General features: G+C 35.3%; 1 protein-coding gene and 1 long non-coding RNA gene across 2 annotated transcripts in view; one reads left to right on the forward strand and one right to left on the reverse strand.

Annotated features, from left to right (window-relative positions):
• The window catches only part of LOC136845880 (snake venom 5'-nucleotidase-like), a 138,633-nt gene extending 114,941 nt beyond the window's left edge, over positions 1–23,692 (reverse strand). The window contains exons 1-2 of the mRNA XM_067116320.1: positions 23,109–23,692; positions 16,187–16,337 (exon numbers count right to left, since the gene is read on the reverse strand). Coding sequence (XP_066972421.1) covers positions 16,187–16,337; positions 23,109–23,308 — 351 coding nt within the window. The 5' untranslated portion in view covers positions 23,309–23,692. The remainder of the gene's footprint in view (positions 1–16,186; positions 16,338–23,108) is intronic.
• The window catches only part of LOC136845889 (uncharacterized), a 245,662-nt gene that overhangs the window by 179,454 nt on the left and 41,930 nt on the right, over positions 1–24,278 (forward strand). The window lies entirely within an intron of this gene.

Below are 24,278 nucleotides of genomic sequence, written 5' to 3' on the forward strand. Positions count from 1 at the left end.
GATCTCTCTCTCTCTCTCTCTCTCTCTCTCTCTCTCTCTCTAATCGAGTTTTGGGGGTGTGGAGAAGAAAGGCATTGTTGCTTGTTTTGCTGTAAACTGTCATTTTTTCATCGAGATTTTTAGGTGTCCTTAAATCAAATACTTTTCTGTATTTTCTACAGTAATATGATTAAGGATGTTTTTTTTTTTTTAATATAGTTCTCTCTATTTAAACTGTGTGTTTCAAATATATTTGGTAATAGCATATATATATAGACATGTATATGTGTATATATATGTATATATATATATATATATGAGATAGTGCTTATTGTTGTGATTTAAGGTACGAAATTAGTTTGCGGGAGAGCAGGAAGAAATATTAAGGAGGATAAAAAATATTGAATCTTATGAATTAGAACTGAGGAAGGGAATCCAGATTATCTAACGACTTGGTATATCTTTGCTTTCTCTGTATTTCCCATTTTTTCTTGTATATATATATATATATATATATATATATATATATATATATATATATATATATATATATATATATATATATATATATATATATATATATATATATATATATTTGCATGTTTTTTTATTCATTCATTATTTATTTTAATTTATTCATGCAGCAAAAGTTAGCTGAATCTTAGCTATAATGTTTGTTCTAGTATTTCCTTCCTTGTTTATTTCCACGAGTCCTTCATGGTGAATTACTTCGTAGCTGTATTTGACGGTCAACGAAAACGTGTTGAAGGGAAGTAATTGTAATTCTAACTTTCTTTTGCGCAAGAATTATTTCTGGTTAAGAAAAAGCTGCTGATGCACTGAAATGAGTAGCTTTGAGAAAGCTTCTTTAATGTAGAGACGGATCTTTCGATCAATTTAGAAATATATATTCGTTTCAGGAAATACACTTTTGCTAAGTTAGGATTTTCTCTTTGTTACCATTTGCTGAACTAGCCATTCCTCGTCCACCAGGCTCCTGTGGTGTAACGCAAGTTTTATGCAATAGTCACGGGAACGTATTTGCAAACGTGACTTTTAATGGTGTGCTAATATTATGCTGTTGCGGATATAAGGCAATTTTATGCCATCGCTATATCCGCTTTCCGGTGATAGCCCCAGATGATTGTTGCTAAATTTAGGTGTGAGAAAAATTTATTTATTTTTTCTTTTTTTGCTCATTTCGGGAAGAGTGAAGGTGGTTTAAATTCCTCCCCTCCCTTTTTTTATACCTGTATATTTCAAATATCCAGTGTTGCTAGGCTACAAGCTTGGATTTGTTTTGGTCCTTTCAACTACTGTTCGTTGTGTGATTGTGAATATCCATTTTTTTGTATGGTAAAATGTGTCATTATGTACGAGTTTTTTTCCTGGAGGTTATGTCGATGCCAGAATTAAACAGGAAATAATTATAAGAGAAAGCATAAATATAAACTTTCGTATAACAAAAAAAGTTCAGTTGTGTTGGCCACGATATTAAGAGTAAGGCTTAACGTTCCTTAATATTAACCTGATGTTTATTCGGTTGATGAAAAAAGGCTTTCATCTGTGGTCGGTCGTAGAGAGGAAACTTGGCCTTTGGCGATTGGGCGAATTAAGTCAAGTCCTTGATTAGTTAAGTCGTTCATAGTGTATGATTGTATACACACGTCCATAAGATGTACAGGGGTATTTGTAGACGTAGGAACAGTTTAAAACGTTCTTGAAAATTACACGGCTCACGAAATACACAAACGCATGCGCGCGCTCACACGAACTTACACACAGTGCTATGTTGACTCTAGCAATGGATTATATACCCAGTGGTTGGTTGATTGGGATGGGTCGCAGTTAGGGGAAAGAGGGATTGTTGAAAAAAATATATATTTTGTCTAGTGTTTATCTTTAAGCAGTTAAGTACAAACAGCTTATTGGTGGAAAAATATAGACACACACGTGTGTATGTATACATGTAAGAGTAAACTACTTAATCATATATATATATATATATATATATATATATATATATATATATATATATATATATATATATGTGTGTGTGTGTGTGTGTGTGTGTGTGTGTGTGTGTATGTATGTATGAGAGAGAGAGTGAGAGATTCATCTCTCTCTTTTTATGGGTTTCCTTAAGTTTTACCAATGAACATTAACGACGCATTTCTATCGAATTACGGTGAAGTTTGCTTGGCAAAGTTTTCTGCTGTGAATCACATTTATTGATAGTCATCACAGACAGACTGGCAGACGACATCTGTCTCGTCACCAGATCAGAAAAACTCATGATTCGTCGCCGTCTTGCGTGAGTTTTACATTGATTATAATGCGCAGTTGTTTCGTTGGTGACCCTTAAATGTTTACCCATTACGGAGGCGTATGGTATATAAATGCTTTTTGTATGCATACGTGGATATTTATACATCTGTGTCTATGACGAAAAATAAATAATATTAAGATATTAGTTGATTAAATAATATTGATTAAGATCTCACCTGTTTAGTCGTATGGGAGTGTAGTTTTGAGTTCAGTGATTGTGATAAGAGGATGATGATAATATTAATTAGTAAGAGTAGTAATAATAGTAGCAATAGTGGTGGTAAACAAGCTGATGAATAGACAAGCCAAAGGATTCATTTTCGCAGCTAATCCCAACAATAAAACTAAGTATATTTAGAATAATGAAGTCTTCGATATCTCTATAGGTAACTATGGTTCTGTAAAATCAGAATTACTTCCATATCGCTTTCCTTGGATGGTATTCGTATTTTTTATTCAATTTTTGCTTCTCCTTATCTTTCGTTATATTTCTTCTCTGTACGTCTGCCTTTAATTAGTTTCTGTTTTTTTCGACTATATCTTTTATTTGAATTATACACAAACTATCTATCCAGATTATATTGTGCGATGATTGTACTCATTCAACAATTGTTCATTTACTTTAATATTCATCCCTAAATCAGTTAGACAATAGTATGGTTTATGTATGTACAGGCTATTAATTTTTTTTTTTTTTATCTTATTTCCCCATTACGTATTCATTTTCATCCATTTCTCCCACCATGCATCTCCCTTTTCCTAATCCATATTTATCCCCTTGTTTTCTCCCTCTCTCTTGAATTAAATAAGTCCTATTCCTCGAGGTTACCTTCCTGATTTAGGATGTCACCGGACCTAACCTGGGGATTCGACCTCGGGAACCATGCATTGGCTAACCAACTGTCAATCACTCTAGCGTCGTCCTCTGAGAATATCATGAGTAACACCTCCTTAATGCTGCGATCACTTTGAGCATCGCGATCTCTATCATCAAGATTCCCTCCAAGTTGTTGGCCCTGTGCTACGCCCGCTGACAAGAGAGGGGTAGCGGTGGTTTTTATGCTGATGAGTTAGACATGGAAAGAGGCGCCTGGCATAGTATGAATTAGCTGTCCTCTCTGGCTGACTTTCACTTTTCTTGTTTTGAACAGTTCTTGTTCGTGGTTGTGGCTGCATTTTTAACGAGAGTGAGGAAAGGTGTCTGCCTAATATCCATGAGTATGTCCTTGATTGATTTTACGAATCGGCCAATCGGTGGTCACTTGTTCAAGAAGAATGGGTTGTGTGTGCCAGTATTTCGCCTTACGTCACTGGTTCTGTAAGAAGTGCCCCAAAGATGGGGTACATTGTTACTCTGCTGAGTGTGGCCAAACTAAGCCGATATTTTTTTGTATATATCTTTTTTCGAAAGAATTCAGATATTTGTGGGAAATGCTTTCAAACTTCATTCTTTTTTGGGGTTGTTAAATTCATAGGAGTTCTAGTTTTTCTGAAAATGTGGCGTGTTTTTAAAAGAATAAGATTAATCTTATTTGCCTTGTAACCGTTGGGTCGTTTAATTCTTGCTCTTGAATGCTCATGTTGAAAGATAAAGGAATAATTCCATTCAGTTTTATATTATATATATATATATATATATATATATATATATATATATATATATATATATATATATATATATATATATATATAATGTGTGTGTGTACACATACATAAATACAGACACACACATATATATACATACATACATATATGTATTATATTTATATGGTGTATATTATAGATATATAAAATTTTAAAGTTGTAGTAATAAAGTGAAGTGTCTATTGATGAAAGGGCATTCGTTTTAATGCTATATACACGTTGTTTGACTCATATTTTTCATGTGTAAAGTCTTAATGAGGGTAAAGATTTAAAAAAATATTATTAAAACCTTTTATATTATTATTATTATTATTATTATTATTATTATTATTATTATTATATTATATATTATTTTTATTATTATTATTATTATTATTATTATTAATTAGTAGTAATAGTAGTAGTAAATTCTTGGTTTCAGTGGTGAGAACAAGCAAGAGGCGTCGCTGGAAGCATATCCGGTAGCATTTTGGTTTAAAACAAATTTTGAGTCAAACAGACAAAATTAAAAAGAGGTATTGGCCTTTATGTTGGCAATAGGAGTATAAGCGACGGTTTAAAACCTGAATTGCAACCTATATCTAAAACTAGATGATGAGAGTTCAATAAACAAAATGGTTATGTGTGATTAGAGGCCGGTTCACTTTCTAAAATGATAGTAAAAATTTATCGTTGCTCGTTCAGCGCATTTGTGTTCATGAATAAATATTGCTGGGAATGAAAACATTAAGAAAGTGGGTGAGAACGGATTAGAATCTTGAGAATTATTGTCGTCCGTTCAAGGAAAGACAAAAAAGCGGTTCATGTATGACCGGGTATGACCTGGTCTTGGGTAGAAAGAAGTTTAATCTTGGCTCCAGACAACGCTGGGTAGGGTAGGGAGCCGGGTCACTCACCTTGGAGTGATGCACATTACTTATAGATCTGAAGGCTAAGTGTTGCGTTTGTTTGTTGTGACGAACTTTCAGCCGGTTTTTGCCAACCCGATTATAATGAAACTCGTTCGAAGAGATACAGTTGCCCTTACGGGCCGTAAATGTCATTGCGAGGATTTCGACATATAACGTATAAAACGTTTATTTTTTTCAAAATCAACGAGTTTTGTAAAGGGCGCCTGGCAAAGTTATACCGACTGGAAAGCCTTGCGTCACAATACGCGTGCTAAGTTCTAGAGAATGTCTTTGATCCTTAATTAATGCTTTATCATAAGATGTTATACTTTTAACACCTGTTCTTGGAAGCGTTTTTCAGCATGGCCTTATTTGTCGCATTTCAATCTGCGGTGATAAAAATAAAAGACGTATTTCCCCAAGTTGACGTTCTTTTCCAGTAAGAGAAAATTATGTCGTCGCTCTCGGCTGCTAGATGAAACACGCAAAGGGCCTCTTCTGCTGAAGTCATAATGCCTGCAGGGGACGTCTCTCCTGCATCCCGCAGCCTCTCAAGGTCTTCTTCGGACGTCACCGGTAAAATAAAAAAAATAAATTTTTCGTGGAAATAATTTCTCATTCGTGATAAACAAGAGGTTGGATACATTATGACCAGACCCCCACGTGGTTTTAGGTTTTCAGTTTTCAGGGAATTTGTATATCTGATTTTTTTATCTCTCGAGACGGTGGATCGTAGGAATTTGCCTGATTTTCGATTCTCGAGAAGATGGAGTGTAAATTACATGTCGTGAGGTTGGTCATGCCCGACACGCAGATAAAAATAGTAATATAAATATATATATATATATATATATATATATATATATATATATATATATATATATATATATATATATATATATATATGTGTGTGTGTGTGTGTGTGTGTTGTATATACATATGTATATGTGTGTGTGTTGTGTGCGTGTATTTATTAAAGTAATAAGGTTTTTCTACAGTGATTTACATACTTCATCATGGTGAACGTTTAGTTTTCCAGTTTTCTATCAGTCTTCTTGCCGATGGTGTTGTTAACGTGTTAAATTGTTCATCTTGCCATTTTATCTGAATATTCTTATACTTCAGTATTTATTAGCTCCTTTACTTTTAGATCAAATCTGGTTCGCGTAACGTGTCGGTAGAAAAAAGTGAAAGGTGTTTTAGTCAAATGCCTATGGCCTTGCAGTAAATTTTCTTGAGCTCATTAAATTACTAGTTCCGTTTGTTACGCACATTGTTTATCATGAAACATTATTTTTTCTTGATCGGGTCTTGAGGTAGTGTTCTTCATTGTAGGATGTAAATATAGGATGTCATTATCTCTTATTTACAGCTTCACATTACTGGCATCGGCAAGAGTTGTGATTGATTAAGTGAAACTTTCTTACATAGTATTTTAGTAAATTTGCCGTGTAATGCATTTGTAATTATCGCAACTCCAATAACAATGTCTTATTTTATTTTCTTTTAAATAGAGTATATTTTAATCCGACTCCCGATCTCAACGCTCATTTGTTGTCGTTAGTAGCTAAGTGGTAAACATAAGGCTTCCGATTGTTTCCTAGTAGCTGAAAACATACTCACGTTTCTGCTAGTATACTGGGTCCATTTTTTAATCGGATTTTGGCATTTTTAAGGCTGAGTGTAAACTTTTCTGCACCATAGTCCTTTCGTGTATAGTCTAGGTGCACAGCAACTATAATTCTGACTAGAGGTTTGTGAAGACGGAAAAAATACCATGTTTTTACTGGGAGGGTTACTACCAATGAGGTGTAAGCATGGGGGCCACCTTTTACCAACAACAAGGACCTTATGGTTCCGGTCAGCTTTTTCCCGAGATGTAACAGAGTACCGAGACCTTTCCCTGAAAAAAGCGGGACGCCATATTTTAAAAACTAACCGTAGAATTTTCTTGAAAATAATCTCATTATGTTTACCACACCAAAATTACGTCGTAGGGGTAGGCGAACCTATCCTAACCCAACCTAACCTAACCTAACCTAACCTAGGGGCATGGCAAAAAAACCGGGGCTGGTGCAGCACTAGCTTACATCTCAGGAATTTGCTTCCGGTCACATCGCAAGACTTCAGAAGATTCAGGTTGAATATTGTAGAATATAAGCTTCTTTTCCTTTCCTATATTCCTGGCAATTTATAATATTCCTGGAGTATTAATTGCAATTGGCAAAGGTACAACACACTCCACAGTTGCTTTTTTATCCATTAAGTAAAATAAAATCTGGGAAATTAATAGTTATATTGTATCTCCTGTCACACATCTGTTATCAGATTTAAGAGGAAAAGCTAATGTAAGAAAAAGACAATCGCGTGATTTCAGTACTTTTTTTTTTTTGTCTCGAGATTCTTGGCCTGGCAGAGGAGGGTTTTCTGAAAATTGGGTGATATCTTACGTAGATTGGTATCCTGATCGGTAGAAAACTGGTGTTGAATTATTGCAATTTGGATATTCTGTTAGAGAACGAGTTCAATTTACCTGTTATATATATATTTTTTTAAGTAAAGGAAGACTCTCTTGACAGAAACGAATTTTGTACGAAAGTTATATGAATGAACTTTTTTCAGTCTCTCTCTCTCTCTCTCTCTCTCTCTCTCTCTCTCTCTCTCTCTCTCTCTCTCTCTCTCTCTCTCTCTCTCTCCAGGAGTGATCAGCTTTCCATCCCCGAACATGGAGGAACAATGTGGGTGCGTTCCTTACAAACACATTATGCATCCTGTTTGATCTTCACGGTGAATCGTGTACTTGGTTTTTAATAAGCGGGAGGATTTTGACCCCGACGAGATAATGCCCACCTGTGTGAGTTGAAGACCTCTTAAAAAATCATTAGATAGTTTCTGTTCATCGGGCGTATTTTTTAGCTTCTATCATTTGTCTCATTTCGTTTAACAGATCAAAAATTAGTCGTTAATTGTCATTATAATTATCCGTACGTATGTATGAAAAGGTTTATTTTTCTGCATTATTATGATTTCCTGTTTAACCATTGCAGTCATTTACGAAATGTGTGTTGTATACCTCATCACCAATGCAATGGTTAGTGCTGTCAGTGCACCTCACGCGGTGCACTGTAGGCATTATTTAAGGTTCTTTGCAACGTCTCTTCGGGCCCTAGCTGCAACCCCTTCCATTCCTTTTACTGCACCTTCGTTCACATTCTTTTTCTTCCCTCTTAGTTTCCACCGTCTCCTTACAGTTGTTTCATAGTGCAACTGCGAAGTTTTCCTCCTGTTACACCTTAAAAGCATTTTTACTCTCAATTTCCCTTTCAGCGCTGAATGGCCTCATAGGTCCCAGTGCTTGGCCTTTGGCCTAAATTTTATTTTCCACTCCTATACTGCATTACATTTTCTTCATTTACGGATTTCATCTTTCAGAGCGACCACGTACATGCAATACGCAAATCACATTTTGTTGATGCACGCATCCGCGCGACATACGATTTTGTGGAAGGGACACACTAAAAGTACAAAATAGTTGACACTTCCGGACTATTTACTTCAAGTCCATATATTTATGTTAAAAAAAAAAACCACGGAACTAATGACTGCGGCTAAATCCCTGCTCAAGGTTCTTGGCTTACCCACTGCTAAGACTTCAATAATGTGTTCCTGGTGTATTTAACGTAGTTACATGATTCAGGTATTTTACCTATATTCAGAAAAGTAAAATGTACGCGGGGAACTGCATGTTGACGGTTATGGTAAATTGATCTCTCTCTCTCTCTCTCTCTCTGGATGCTGTTTAGGGTTGCTATCCAGTATTAGGTAAAATTTATATCCAAACTCGATACGTGGAGTACTAAAGGTTTTTTTTTTTTTTAATTCTCATAAATGGCCCTTGAAAAGTTCAAGCCAAGTCCTGTGACGGTAGGTTTTACAGAAACGTGTCTATGTAAATCAAGGAATTATATTCTTTCAGTGACCTCCCTTTCAGTCGAAAATTTTATTTTTTCATGTTGGCTATAAAGATAATTAAAGAACAGCTTAATGTGCCATTTTTCTAAAATTTAAAGTTTCATTAATATATCGTTTGTATATTATAGAGTTATAAATTCTTTTGGGCAGCTGAGTGACTATTGCTGTTCGTGATGACTCCTAAAAATGTTAGTAAAAGTAGCTAGCATAGGATCATCCACGGTTGAACCTTGAAATTTGTTTCAAATTTATGTGTGTGTGTACATACACACACATATATGTGTGTGTGTGTGCGCGCGCGCGCATTTATTTATAATTTTTTGTGTTTTTAGATCCTTTGGGCTTAGGAATGGTAGATTTTCAGTTTATGTGAATAGGAGGTCTACGATTGTATACACCTGTACCCATATTTATTGAAACCGCCATCCGAGAACTAAGGCGGTTTTATTTTCATCTTTGTTTTCAAGGTCGATGATGGTCAGTTGCCCTGAATTTCTCGAAGCTGAGCTTGGGATGCTTTTTATAAAGCAAGGAAAACCTTTAATGAAGTTGTACTGAAAACTATTTTGATATAACTTTATTTCACCATTTTGTAACCCATTCACGTCCATCCCTATGTTACTGAAACCATTTAATGTTAATGTTATTTTAAGACGCGCACGAGTTACATTAAATATGAGATCCTGGCAATGAGTTTCATAAAAAAATAAATGAGGCGAGTGGAAAGATCTTGAAATACTATTAAAACAACATAAACATGACGTTCGGACAGGGAATAAAGCCAATAATTTATCTTAGCACAGGAATGAATATAACCAGGCTGTTGACTGGAAAAGGATAAAAGAGATCATGCACTGTAAAGGCATTATGAAACGTCATATGGTTGAATCTTATATAATAAAGAAAAATCGCGTAAATTCGATCAAAATCAGCGTGGACGAACTGCTTGTAAGTACATATCAGGCTATTAGCTTTTAAATAGTTTTTTTTTTTTTTTTGTATGACAGCTCGTAAAGAGGTGACTTTGTAACTAATGATTTTTTGTATCACTTGACCCTGAGGAGGTGTGAGGACACGAAAGCGCTCAGTCGACTTTTTGTTTTAACCCTTCCTCCAGCTCAGTGACAACCTGAAACAACGCAGGTTCTAGCGATGCATCGTCACTGAGTGGACACACACATATATATACATACACACACACACACACACACACACACACACACACACACATATATATATATATATATATATATATATATATATATATATATATATATATATATATATATATATATGTAAATATTTTTGTTTGCTTCGAAAAGACATGTTTTCACACGTAGATATTATAAGGCATTGCATGGGTATGACCTTAAATCCTTGTTGTAGACAACTGGGTTAAAGTAAGATCCAAGAAACCAATAACATGTCTCACTGAGTTTGGGAATGAAGGGACACCAAAAGCTGCAAGCAAATTTGATCTTAAAAAAGAGAAAATTAAAAAAATCCGTCCTTGAACCTTTTACGATAGAAATTATGCTTATCACTGACTAGACGGAGGCGTGTGCGACTACCATTGGCTACTGGTTTGTCATCCGTTGAGGCCTTCGGGCACTTACATTCTTCATCAACCAATCAGAAAACAGCGATGGATGCGGAAAGGTTTATTATTAGCTATTGGGTATTGTTCTGTTGCCTGTCCCAGATTTCGCAATAAGAAAGAATTACAGGTCTGGCTGAATGGGATAAAAAGTGGATAAAAATTGTTCAGATATCCGGACGCAAGGACTCTGATAGGCAGGACTAACGTATTCATGTATATACTGTATATGTATATATGTATATGTATATATATATATATATATATATATATATATATATATATATATATATATATATAAGGTATTCATGCATTTATATATAAATATATGCACACACACACACACACACACACACACACACACACACACACACACACACACACACACACACACACACACACACACACACACATATATAATATATATATATATATATATATATATATATATATATATATATATGTATATGTATATATTTATATATAAATATATATATATATTTATTTATAAATTTATATATTTATATATTATATATATAACGTATTCATGCATATATATGTATACATATATATATATATATATGTATTTATATATATGCATAAATATACGTTATATATATACTGTATATATATACATATATTGAAAGGGTGTCTTTCGTAATTTGGAATCTGTAATGCATGACGTTAATACTCTATATGTAAAATCTTAGGACCTTTAAGATATATTCGAAAATTGTATAAATTATTGTCAGGGTTTTAGCCTTAGATTAGCCGTTCCAAACGCTCTGAGAATTTTTCAGTCATCATCAACCCACGATATCGAAAAAATTGAGGGCCAAGAAATTATATGTCTGTCTTTTTACTATATAACTCTATATATATATATATATATATATATATATATATATATATATATATATATATATATATATGTGTGTGTGTGTGTGTGTGTGTGTGTGTGTGTGTATGTATGTATATGTATTTGTGTGTTTGTGTGTGTGTGGAGTTGCGTAAACCCCAGAATGCTAACTCAGTAAGTAAATATGACTTGCCTTGAATTCCAGTGGGTAGTTCTTTTATAAACATGGTAACATATCGGCGTTTGGTAAGAGAGAATTTGATTTTGTGAGTGGTAAATTCATCTGGGCCTGTGTTAGTTCGGGCTCACGCTCAGTTACAGTTGAGTTAGTCGCAGCAACCTAATGTGTTTATTTTATTCGGATCTGTGCATTTGCTTGGATTTTAATCATCGAAATATTTATAGTAATTTCTCGTGGTTATCATCGGTCGTTTGTAGAAGCTCATTCAGATTCAGCCTTTTTGATTACCGAATGCAACTCGTACCATCACTACTATGACGTTGACTGTAACGCTGTCGTAGCTGTTGAATAGTCTTCCTTTTGCTGTGTCATCAGTGTAAATTCTCAAGCTCCTGCGATCTGGTTAACACTGAGGACTGGGAGTGTGTCTTCTCTCGCTCTTATGTTTTCAACATCACAGAATGCCGACGTGTAATTATTCGTCACGAGGAAGAATAGAATTGCCTGGTTATATTAATTATTCTTTCTTCTCAGCGTAGAAAAAGTAATAGGATTATTTCCATATGAGCCGGTTATTAATTACCGCACATATTTCACACTGACTATCATTTTGTTTTATTTATTGGCTTTTGCACACTGAATTGCAATCTTTCTGTGGAATGTTAATTATTCTACTTATGGCCATGGCAGCTGTCTTTGCTTGCTTTTTCCGTGGCTTATATCTCTCGTACGCGCAGACAGTGAGCTACTTTTTACAGGACCATCTGTTGCCCCAAAGGTATGAGGTCATTTTAGTGTCAGCGGCCCGAAAGGTACGGAAAGCGGAGTTGGGCAGCGCAAAATGAAACAATTTCCTAGATACTTCTGTCGCGATATTTTGTTAAAATGTACTTAAGTTATTGTTAGAACCTATAATTCTTAAGTTCTAGTCCCTATATCTATCTATCTATCTATCTATCTATTTATTTATCTGTCTATCACAAATTTTAATAATTTTCTTTGGTAAGCTTTTGACTAAATATAAGGCATTCATTAAGCAAGTTTTTGAAGCTTTATACGAAAAGTGCCGGTACGAATAAATGGATGTTTACAAATATTTTTGATCAGCATGTGTGCGCCAAAATGCATAATTTTTAAGTATAGGCGTCCTTTCCTAGATAAATAACAAGACGTTATGAAGTAGCGTGCACACAGTTTAATGCGAACCTAGTATCCTCATCCGAAAACTCAATGCTTAGGCGTTGTGTAAGTAGCAGTGGTTCGCGGCGAGGCCTGAGGAGCAACAAGAAAAAAAAAAATTATAGCATTCCATATCCACAAATTTTCATTCCTTAGCTTCGGTATTTTCCAAATTATCCAGTCACTCAAACCTGGAACCCTAAGGCATTCACACCGGTGAAAACCCAGTCATTCTCCCAGGAAATAGCCAACACATCTCATCCTTGAAAAAAAATAACTGATTTGCTGGGCACTGTACTGAAGTCGAGGGGTGAGCATCGACTGGAATAAAAAAAAAAAAAAAAATTCTTCTCCCTGCGATGACCTTACTCCGTTAAGTAAACCGCGTTTCCATGTGCTAAAACCTGTATTTCTTTGTATTCGATATTTTTATTTTGCCTCTGAAGCGATGGGTTTTACAGACATAAGGCGCTGCAAGGATACAGTTGGTTAAAAAAAAAAAAAGTATCCTGTGAGATTTATTCCAGTCGAGTTTTATTTATTTTTTTTTTTTTACAAATCAGGTTCTGGTGTATTTTCCCAGAGTCTCCCACAGTTATGTTACAGGTCTTGTTTTTTTTTTTTTTTACTCCTTGTCTTGGACTCTTCAGGAAATTTGTCCCCTTCGGTCCATTTATAACAATACTTTTTTATTTCTGCACTTTTGTGTTTTTTATCCATGCCAAATGTAACATCTTTTGCTTAAAAGACAACGTTTTTGTAACCTTTCTTTTTTCTTATTATTATAAAGAGGGCGCCGCTCTTCTCAAAATCTCCTCTTTCTGAAACCCATTTTTTTTCACGTTGACCTTTTTATTTACGTGACTCATGGTGAGATTTCGGTTATTCAAGGTTGAGTTTCGTTTACGCTACGTACACAGGATTTGTTTTGAAATGCTCGTTTAATTAGCTTCAAGTCATTCCTGTATACTGTATATATATATATATATATATATATATATATATATATAGTGTATATATATAATGTATATATATATATATATATATATATAAAATATATATATATATATATATATATATATATATATATATATATATATATATGTGTGTGTGTTTGTGTTTGTGCGTGTGAATAAAAAAAGAGAGAGAGAGTAGGAAAACTCCAACGGGTCCATGCCTGTAGCCTGGAGCCATACGTTTAACATCGAGACCTGAACCCACCTGTTCGTAGCAACAACGATGGCGTTTGAAACGAATCTGGTTGTAGAAGCCCGAGAAAGCTGTGGTAGTCAGCTTTTTTTATGCTACTCGTATTTGTTGTTATTTGTTGCTTCTTCATGACATAAAGCTGTCAGCTTTTTATGAGCACAGGATTTAGAAAATATTTAAGTTCTTCGTTGAAATTAGGTTGGATTATGGTAATGTAGGATAGGTTGTAGTCAAGGTCTTACATTGTTGTTTGTATTTTTTTTTCTTTTGCCATACTAACTTGTATGGTTTGTTAAGGAATGTCTTTCGCATTTTCTTTAATTATCCTTATGTATATGTGAATGTGAAGGGAGATAACGGAATAATGTTAAATCGTTTTAAATATTTGAAAAGCTTTTTATTATGTTGGACCTACGCCATAAGACTATCTTTACTGAACCGCAATACCAAATGTTCCTGAAACTTGCAATAAACCAAATCAGTTAAGTTCAAGCGCTAGTGAGCCATAATAATGCCTGAAACCTAAAGAGCAAAAATAGATAATTTGTTTATTGTTGTCCAGCTAACCACGCCATCCTTTATCCCTTTTAGTAGTGTCGTTTTTCGAAAGTCAAATGAATAACATTCCCTCAAAGCTGTTCAGTTGAAGTTGAAATATGGTACTGCTAATTAGCGATGGAGTAATTCCGTGAAAAGTAAACGACACGGGTAATTTGCGGTAGATATTTGTGAGACGTGCCAGCGCAAAGGCCGGAAGTACTGATTGTCACAGGGAGCCTGTCATTGGAATGTGAGGAGGGAAAAAGGATTCTTAGACAGCCAAACAAGCAGGCGGAGGACAAAAAAAGGAGAAAACCAGGTAAATAGGAGGATAGAGAAAGAAATTCTGTTAAATAGGAAAATATAAGAGAAAATAAGGATGAACACCCGGGTAGACTAATGAGGAGAGAATGAAAAAGGGAACCAAGTAATGGGGATAACACCATGAAAAGGGAGGAAAGACATTTGAGAAAATGGGAAGCCTTTTTAATGATATAAAAACTTGTGAAAATAAAAAAAAACTCAGACAGCTAAACTGGAGCAAACCCTGAGAAAATAAGAAAACAAGCCAGGTCAGTAGGAAAATTCACGGGAGGTGGAGAGAGAAAGCCAGGCGGGAGACTATGAGAGAGAAAATCGGGGTAATGGGAGAAAAGCAATAGAAAATTAGAAACAAGCCAGGTTAAATAGGAGAGGAAAAAATAAGAGAAACGAAGAAAGCCAGACAAACAATATATGAGAAAAACAAGATACATCTTTCCAAGAATATAACAGAAAAGAAGGAAAGTCGGTGTAAACAGAATAAGGTTGTATTATGCAACCAGCGCCGTGGAACCGGTTCTTTTTATATCTCCTCCCAGCTTTGAGGGTCATGGACGGCAACCCTGGGCAGAGTTGAGTCCCTGGCCTTCCCGACAAAAGCAAGGAACCTTCCTATAAAGACAAGCTCCTGGAGGGTTCCTTCGAACCACTCAGAATGCCCGAGGTACAAGCGAAAAGCAAGGGGTTGTCAGTGGTTATTAATCTTTTTTTAAATGTATGTGGCTTTTAAATGAATTAATTTAAAGATCAAATACATTAGTCCTGAATATTAATTTCATACAGTTTTTTTTTTAATTAAGGTTTTAAACTTTATTTTGCTTTAGAAGTCATTTATGTGGACTTTCTTGTTTTTTTTTTTTGTAAGTGTATCGTTATCATTTACAGATCGGGGTCCCTCCCAAATTTCCACTTGTGACAGGTTACGAGGCCCTCTTTTAGTCGGTTTTCGTAAAATTCGAGACCCTCTTTCGCGAAACAATAAAAAAAAAAAAAAAAAAAAAAGCAGAGCGCCATTAGACTATATCGAGTAGCTAGTTTCTGTGTTTTATTCCCACATTGTTTCAGACTCATCACGTATGTTCGTTACCTTGAAGCCAGATAAGCACATACGTATGCCGCCTAAATTTTTCGATTAGTGTTAACATAAGCACATACGTGTAGCCGCCTAAATTTTTCGATTAGTGTTAACATAAGCACATACGTATGCCGCCTAAATTTTTCGATCAGTGTTAACAACGAAATACAAATTTTACCGGCAGGATGCTAAAAAGGTAATAGAAAAGAGTCTGGGGTGAAGTGCTGACATAACCCATTAGGTCATAATTTAGCATTATCTGAACCCAAGTATACTGGAATATAGCTGAGACGACATTCTAAACAGATAATAACACGAAAGACTCCTATAGTTTTCATTACGCGACAGGGCCCTAGTTTAAAATATATAAATTATAAATAAAGCTTTATACTAGCCAAGAGAGAGTACTCACCATTGCGTCGTGTTGTATGATGTTAAGGAAGTGTGCAAGGGCTGGCCATTTGAGGATGCTGTACCATACTGTTCCCTGGTAATAATCTCCCCCAGAGAGAAACAGTACGTTCGGTATCGACTGTCTCAACTGAGAAACAATACTGTGCACTCTGCAAAGAAAAAAGGCAAAGGTTAAATGAAAATAATAGGGAGGAAGAAGCAGTTCCCCGTACAATTTTATTGGATTTCTAGCGTCTCTCTCTCTCTCTCTCTCTCTCTCTCTCTCTCTCTCTCTCTCTCTCTCTCTCTCTCTCTCTCTCTCTCTCTCTGAGGAACTAGCCTTCGATTCTCGAACCGGACGAGGAAGGAATGATATGGGTGCGTTTCCTAAAGTGTAGTATATCCTAGTTGACCCAAATTGTAAGTAATTGGCTACTTTGTTGCTATTCGACTGCTATGGGTCGCAGTTGAGGTGGGAGAAGAAAGAGAGAAACACCGGACGTAAGTGTTCGTTTCTCATCCAAAATGTATACTATTAAAAGTGGGGCACTCGACAAGGTAGTCCTCCTCCTCCTAAGTAATCCTCATCCTCCTCCTCTCCTCTTTCACCTTCTTCTCCTCCTAGCCCCGATGAACCTCTTCTCTATCTATTAGGCCAGTGGTTTTCTCAACTGGTGGTCCATGGTGACATTTTAGGTGGTCCGCAGGACGTTCGCTATATTTGGTAATAAACTGGAGACCGCTAAATATTTTTAAAATTTGTAGAAAATGCAGTAAGAACAGTCTTATCCAGAAAGATAATCGACCATTCATTTTATCGTATTATGCCTGTTCAAAAAATATAATGATCTTCAGGTTGTGATTCTTGTGTAAAAAATATATTTCAGACCAGATTGTTTACTGTCTCTGCTTTATCTATCGTTACTCACAAAGGGAATGGTCCTGGACATTTTTTTTTATTGGGCAAATGGTCCGTGACCTGAAAGAGTAGAGAAACACTGTAATAAGCGAACGCTTTCAATTCGGACATTTTCCGCTCCTTGTTCTGTAGTATTGGAACATACTTCCAATTAGCGCATTTTTATACTAACTGTAAATAATGTAAGAGAGGCAGCGATAGCAACTGCCGTATTGCTTGCATGTGCTAATATATGGATGGATATATTGTAACTGTGCGTTAAATTCACCCCTACTAGTATAAGAATCTTTCTCTGTTTAAACTTATTTTCCAAATCAGTAGCCCTTTAAACCTCTTCCTATGAATTTGTCCTCATTCTCATTCTCATTGATAATAATAATAATGACACATATTTATACCTTATCGTTTCTCAGTTTATCATGGCATCAGCTTTTGAACATGTATTCCAAACTCTTTAATTTCCCTACTTATTTCTTCCTTCATGCCACTACCTAACTAAGAGGCCAGTTAACCACATTATAGGACACTTCCTTACACTTACATGGAGAAGGTCTCTCTCTCTCTCTCTCTCTCTCTCTCTCTCTCTCTCTCTCTCTCTCTCTCTCTCTCTCTCTCTCTTTACAAGCGCAGATAAGAAGAGTAAAGATCCCATCACAAGCTCCTTTATTGAAGATGAAAGCGTCATGCACCCATTTTTAGGTATTTCCTGTGGCCTTCCGAGCAAGCAGAGAGAGAGAGAGAGAGAGGAAAATTATTTTACAGACCGTGCTCTTTTGAAAAATTACAACTGACCGTACCGGAAGTTGCCCAAGTCGTGGTTGATAGATATCGCCATGAAGGAGCATTAAAGTACGACTCTCGTATATTGGTATTTTTGTACGAAGGACCTTGTACCGTCGTGATTGTTGGTTTTGTTTTTTGTTTAATTATCGCTCTCTCTCTCTCTCTCTCTCTCTCTCTCTCTCTCTCTCTCTCTCTCTCTTAGCGTTAAACGGAGTCTGCTGTATCTTTAGGGTTGGGTTTCTGTGTGGAGAGTTCTTATAATTTTTTGGGGGGAGCATATTATTCATATAGTCAAGGGGAATACTACAAAATCTTTTACGCTTGTAGAGAGAGCTTCCTGTAAAGAGAATGTTGTATTTGAAATAAAAGGAAAAATTTTAAAAAAAGGAAAAATCTAAGAGGAGAAGTGAACAGCCAATCAGTAGATTTGAGAATATGTTTTTCTTGACGAATAACTAAATAGATTTATTAAGCGTCATAGTTAAGTATACAAGTAAAAACCACCCCAATAGCAGCTGAAGCGTATTCGGAATAAAAAAAACCTTGCCTCAGGTATTATGGTTGTCGCTTCAAAAAATTATTGCTTTTACATCACAAACTCCATATTCCTGCGCTGCATGAACGCAGAACCATTTCTATCTGTTGCTACCTAATATATTTTTAAATATGCTGACCACCATAAGACAGAAGGGACACTGGCCCGACTCAAGCAGACACAAACATTGAATACCAATGTATCTCTGCTGAATGTATTCTACATTGCATTATCGCTACGTAGGAGCGTCTGCGCCTCGTCGTTGGTGTACATATTTGATATAGTTCTTTTAAAATGTCTTATTGTGGCGCCTCACGCACATGCTATTCTCTTAAGGATTTTGCATATAAAGACGGTCCTGTTGGCCCTTGATAGTCAGACTATCTGGTGTCTGTTACATTTAATTGCCTCTGAATGTCGCATTAGATAAAGATAATGGGCGATACGAGAAAAGACAGCCTTACATCTCACGGCTTCTAGTGCAAGACCCAGTGACGTCACTGAACCTCATGACAATGGTGGCCCTCATCATGCTATGCTATGCTCTCTCTCTCTCTCTCTCTCTCTCTCTCTCTCTCTCTCTCTCTCTCTCTCTGAGGCGGTGTGCCAGAATAATTCGTCATGCAGTATTAGGCCAGATAACTCGGGTCATTTCCTTGTATTGCTGCTAGAATACCAAGAAGCAAAGATGACATACTATTGCAGTTGAAAATTACAAAGCTAACTCTCTTTCTGATTTATATATATATATATATATATATATATATATATATATATATATATATATATATATATATATACATATATATATACACATATATATATATATATATACATATATATATACAGTATAACTATATATATGTACTGTATATGTATGTGTGTGTATTATATTATACCATACTATATAAATGCATACTGTACATATATACATGTAAACATTATGTATATACATATACTGTACAGGTATACACATTGAGCAGCCAGGAAATATTGATGATTTTGGTTATTCATCCAGAGGATGATGGATTGGCTTGGATGAAAATGACTAGGCATGGCCGAGGCTACAGTAAATGAAGAATGCATAGACTTTTACGATGCACAAGAATAAATTCACGGGGATTCACGGACCATTCTTGGCGTATTATCATTATTATCGATTTACGATTTCTTTACGCTTTTGGGTGCGCTCACTCTTGCGCAGATGCAGTCCGAACATGAAAATTATGAAGAATCTATAACTATATCCAAGTGAGATTCGAATGGACTCATGTGGCTTAGGTAAGATTGCCGTAAATCACAATACTACCAGGAAGGATATAAATCCTTTTTAAAAATGCATACATCACGTGAATGTGAACTTTTAGATTCATTATTATTGTTATATTTAGCATTACTGTTATTATCACTGCTTTGTAGTAGCTGTTTTTCTTCTTGTTTTGTGTACTTTAGCTACTTGTGCTTCAGAATTATTGCAGAAATAGCATCTCAGTGAAAAAAGCTACCCGAACTTCAGGAATTATTGTAGAACAGGTCTTGTGTCTGAAGATATTTACTTATGCAAACGGCTGACCTGACGAGCAGCTTAGATAAAGTAGGGGGAAAGGAAAAGATTGTCTTATATTTAAAAGCTATAATGAATTCTCCTCTCGAATAAGGGAAGAATATAGGACTCAAGATAAACAGATTTGCCAACTGCTCACTCTCATATTGCGCATGTACAGCTAGTCTCTTTCAAGTCAAAACTGACATATAGCGGTTAGTTCATACTCCATTCGTCATGATTTCCGCAGTTAGCTGAGAGGCTTTCTAAGGTCAGAAAAATTTTGGAGCGCTCGAAAATGTTTAGGCCAACTTCGCATGGTGAGGAACTTAACGAAATGTTGCAGCGCACATTTATATATTTATATATATATATATATATATATATATATATATATATATATATATGTGTGTGTGTGTGTGTGTGTGTGTGTGTGTATGTATGTGTGTGTATATATTTATAATCCAAATTTTCAGGGAGACTTACTCACAGGAAGTGTTTAAGATTTCCTTTATCCTTCTAACTCTAAGGCTTGTAAAGATAAGCGTCTCCAAAATATATATATATATAAACATTATATATATATATATATATATATATATATATATATATATATATATATATATATATATATATATCAGTAAAAGTTACCAGTATACATATATATATATATATATATATATATATATATATATATATATATATATATATATATATACAATGTGTGTGGTGTGTGCGTGCGTGGCACCGCGCACGTATCTCGTCATTCCCTCAACGGTAACCTGTTTTGCTATACCATTGGACACAATTTGGTCAGTATTCGTATGGGTGACCTCAGAAAAATGTTGCGCGTGAGCCAAATGAATATCCGTGGCTGAGGTAGGGAGGCTAGCAGTGTCATCCCGTAAATCCATGCTGTCGTAAAGGAAAAAGGAATACTGCTTGTATTTATACTTAAGTACAGGTTACTGATGTATTTTCATCATCTTTATTTTGATCATCATTTATTATTTTATTCCCTCAATAAAGGTACCGGACATTTACGGCCAGAAAAGCGGATGGAAAACTTTTTACTTTCCCGCAAAAATAACCAAATATCCTGACCTCTTGTAGGAAATTAGTTTTCAGAAGTTATCTCTCTCTCTCTCTCTCTCTCTCTCTCTCTCTCTCTCTCTCTCTCTCTCTCTCTCTCTCTCTCGTTTACGACATGTAATATAATGGAATACTTGTTAATCCACTGTTATGGTGCATAGTGATAACTTCTCTAATATTGGTAACAATTACCATGCCGTCAGGAGCTGACTTCCAGGCGATAATACTCAGTATTTATGGCTGTATTTTAGAGTACAATAGGTGGAACCATGTCGCTGAAACCGCGGAAGTTTAATTATAGCCCTCAGGTATTCTTTTGAGATTTATACGCTCTGTTGATATTTTGTCATATTTTAGAAAAGAATGTAAGTTTGGCCTGTAGATTTAATGATAATGTTTTTTATTTTATGGTGATCGGATTTAAAGGTAATATTGCATGATGTGCTTCCATAAATATTAAAGATATTTTTAGTGTCATGTTTTGAAATTACGTTAATCGGGTATAAAGACAATAATGCATGATGTTTTTAGATAAATGATAAAAATATTTTTAGTGTCGTTTTCAAACGGGTGCAAGGAAATGATGGATAATACTCATGCACAATATGACATTATCGTTCTTGATACCGGTACAGTTGCATGTTAAGTGATGGATCATTAATTTTCCAAACCAGGTTCGAATCCTTGCGGGGATTAAGAGGCTCTTCATTTCATTCCCAAATTTAGGATTCAGGGTTTTCAGTATAAAACTTATCCGTTGATATGTGTGAGCGAATGTTTAATTTTTCCGTGATTTAAATGACTTTATGTTAATTCTCCATCTTGTTTCAATATTCATTTCATACTGGCGGCTACATATTTTTTTGTTGTCTGCCGTATGGGCTGCATTTATGGCGGAGAATATGGTATACAAAAAAATTAATTTTGAGAATGCTTGAAATTCCAAACAGAACGACTTAAAAAAAATACTTTTCTTGAAATCAAGATTGTTGAAACCAGCCAGCAATCTGAAATACTGTACGTAGTCTATTCTTATCTTCAACACATCCTTTCTTTTTTAGAATAAAAAAAAAATGTGGTTTGCGTAGTAAACATCGGTGAGGCGCAAGAGTATATGATGCTGATGTTGGGAAAACAAAAATTATTTCCCTTGGTAATGTCTTTTCCTCTCTCTCTCTCTTACTTGATATTGTATGAATGCATTCTATAAACGGAATTGATAACATTTTAGTTGAAAATTGCTTGACGTTCTTGATATTTCTAAAATTTATGTAACGGTGTTAATGCTGCTCGTGATGTTATTGCGGTGTCCAAATTTATATAGATTTATCGAAGGTAACTGATATCATAATTCTCTCTCTCTCTCTCTCTCTCTCTCTCTCTCTCTCTCTCTCTCTCTCTCTCTCTCATGTCTAGTTTTTCCACATTTTTCTATATTCCGCACAGGAAAATAATAAGTTCATGACCAGTGCCAAATGGCATTAAACTAAAGGTCGTCGACCCATGAATGAGATAAGTCTTTTTCTGAGATTTTGAATTTACGGTTTCCAAACTTCCGTTCTTTTTTCGCTTATTTTGATATTCAAGTAAAAACAGACTGTATTATTTTAATATTCACAGACTATTAAATACAGGCTATATTATTTGAATTTTTGCAGACTATATTATTTTAATATTCACAAACCATTATTTTAATATTCAAGTAGAAACTTACTATATTATTTATAGAATATATATGGAAAATACGTAATGATTAAACCGTATCATATGTATTACAAGAGATTTGATGTATATACTGTTGTAATTTGAGCATTTTACGCACCATTTAATGCTAGCTCATTTGATATATACAAAATTATTATTCATGGGAATTGTGATTTAATTAGTTTTACACAACGAAATTTTAATACAGAATTCTTTCATGGATGGAAATTTTTATTAAAAATCTTTACAAATTTAGATTCTATTGTATTATTCAGCACGTAAAAGTAAATTTACGTATGGAAATAGATTTACTGTAAAAATTTTATGTCAGATATTGAATATAAAAAGAAGTTATGAATTCTTACCTTGCAAATCCTCCATAACACCTGTTCTTTTCTTTATCACCCGGTGTACACCTGCCAGAATAGACATTTGTTTCTTCGAATCTCGCGTGGAAGTCATTCAAGTGAAGGATCGTGAGTTCGAAATCGCCACTTCCCTGAGCAGACGCAAATTTCGCGCACAGGAGCGCGCAAAGGAGGACACTTAAAAGTTTTAAATACATTTTCAGGCACTTGATTATAGATGTATATATATATATAAACAAATTACTCGTTTACCTCGTAGATGAGCTTTAGAAGTATTTTGATGTATTTAAAAATGTCAGAGTTTTGCCGGTATTCGAATCCAAGTTAGAGTATACAATCGCATCACCTGTTGTATTCGTATAATTTACCAAACGTTCGTGGAATTTGTTTGGAAGTCTTTGACAAATTTCATTCGAAGTTTTTGAGTAAAGCAGGAGTAAGTAAATCCAACAGATATGTTTTGACAGACTATAGAATAGATTGATATAGTTGAAATGAAAGACGGGTCCTGTGGGACGGAGTTCTGAAAGAGACGCGTACGCAGCGGCGACTCGAAGGAAGTCGGAGAACCGACTGACAATGTTTTCATTCAGGGACGCCAGATAAGGACCTCGACGCTAATCATGCGTTGGCAACCCTCTTCCTTCGCATTCTTCTCTTCTTCGGCTTCTTCCAATACTTGTCTTTTTCCTTTGCATTCAGTGTTCTTGCATAATTTTTTTTTCTTTAGGCTACATGGATGGCATAATATATTCAGTTACGTAGTAATCTATCACCAGTATGGTTGGTGCATATAGATAACCCCATTAGATACTCGATCACCCAGTCACTCACTACGTTGGATTCCCGTGCCTCCATGTGACCCATTGCCAACACCCCACTCTTCCCTCACCAGACGCATAAGGTTTGTCACTTGTTTCAGTAATGTCACCGTAGTTGAGCGTCTTCTTCGGTGGCCACCGATGTAGATATTTGAGGTAACGCGTCATTGGAAACTTAGGTAAAAATTGAATGTTTTTGTTCATAAATTTAATTCAGCCAATTAAATCTCGAAAAAGTACGAAAATTAAGGTCGTTCCTTAAAGAAGAAAATTGTCGCGAAACTGGTTTTCCTACAGCTTTCGTTCTAGATGACGCTTTTCCGGACGCCGGGGGCGATGGCGGTAA

The sequence above is a fragment of the Macrobrachium rosenbergii genome, chromosome 2 (genome assembly GCF_040412425.1).
Source record: "Macrobrachium rosenbergii isolate ZJJX-2024 chromosome 2, ASM4041242v1, whole genome shotgun sequence".
NCBI lineage: Eukaryota > Metazoa > Arthropoda > Malacostraca > Decapoda > Palaemonidae > Macrobrachium > Macrobrachium rosenbergii.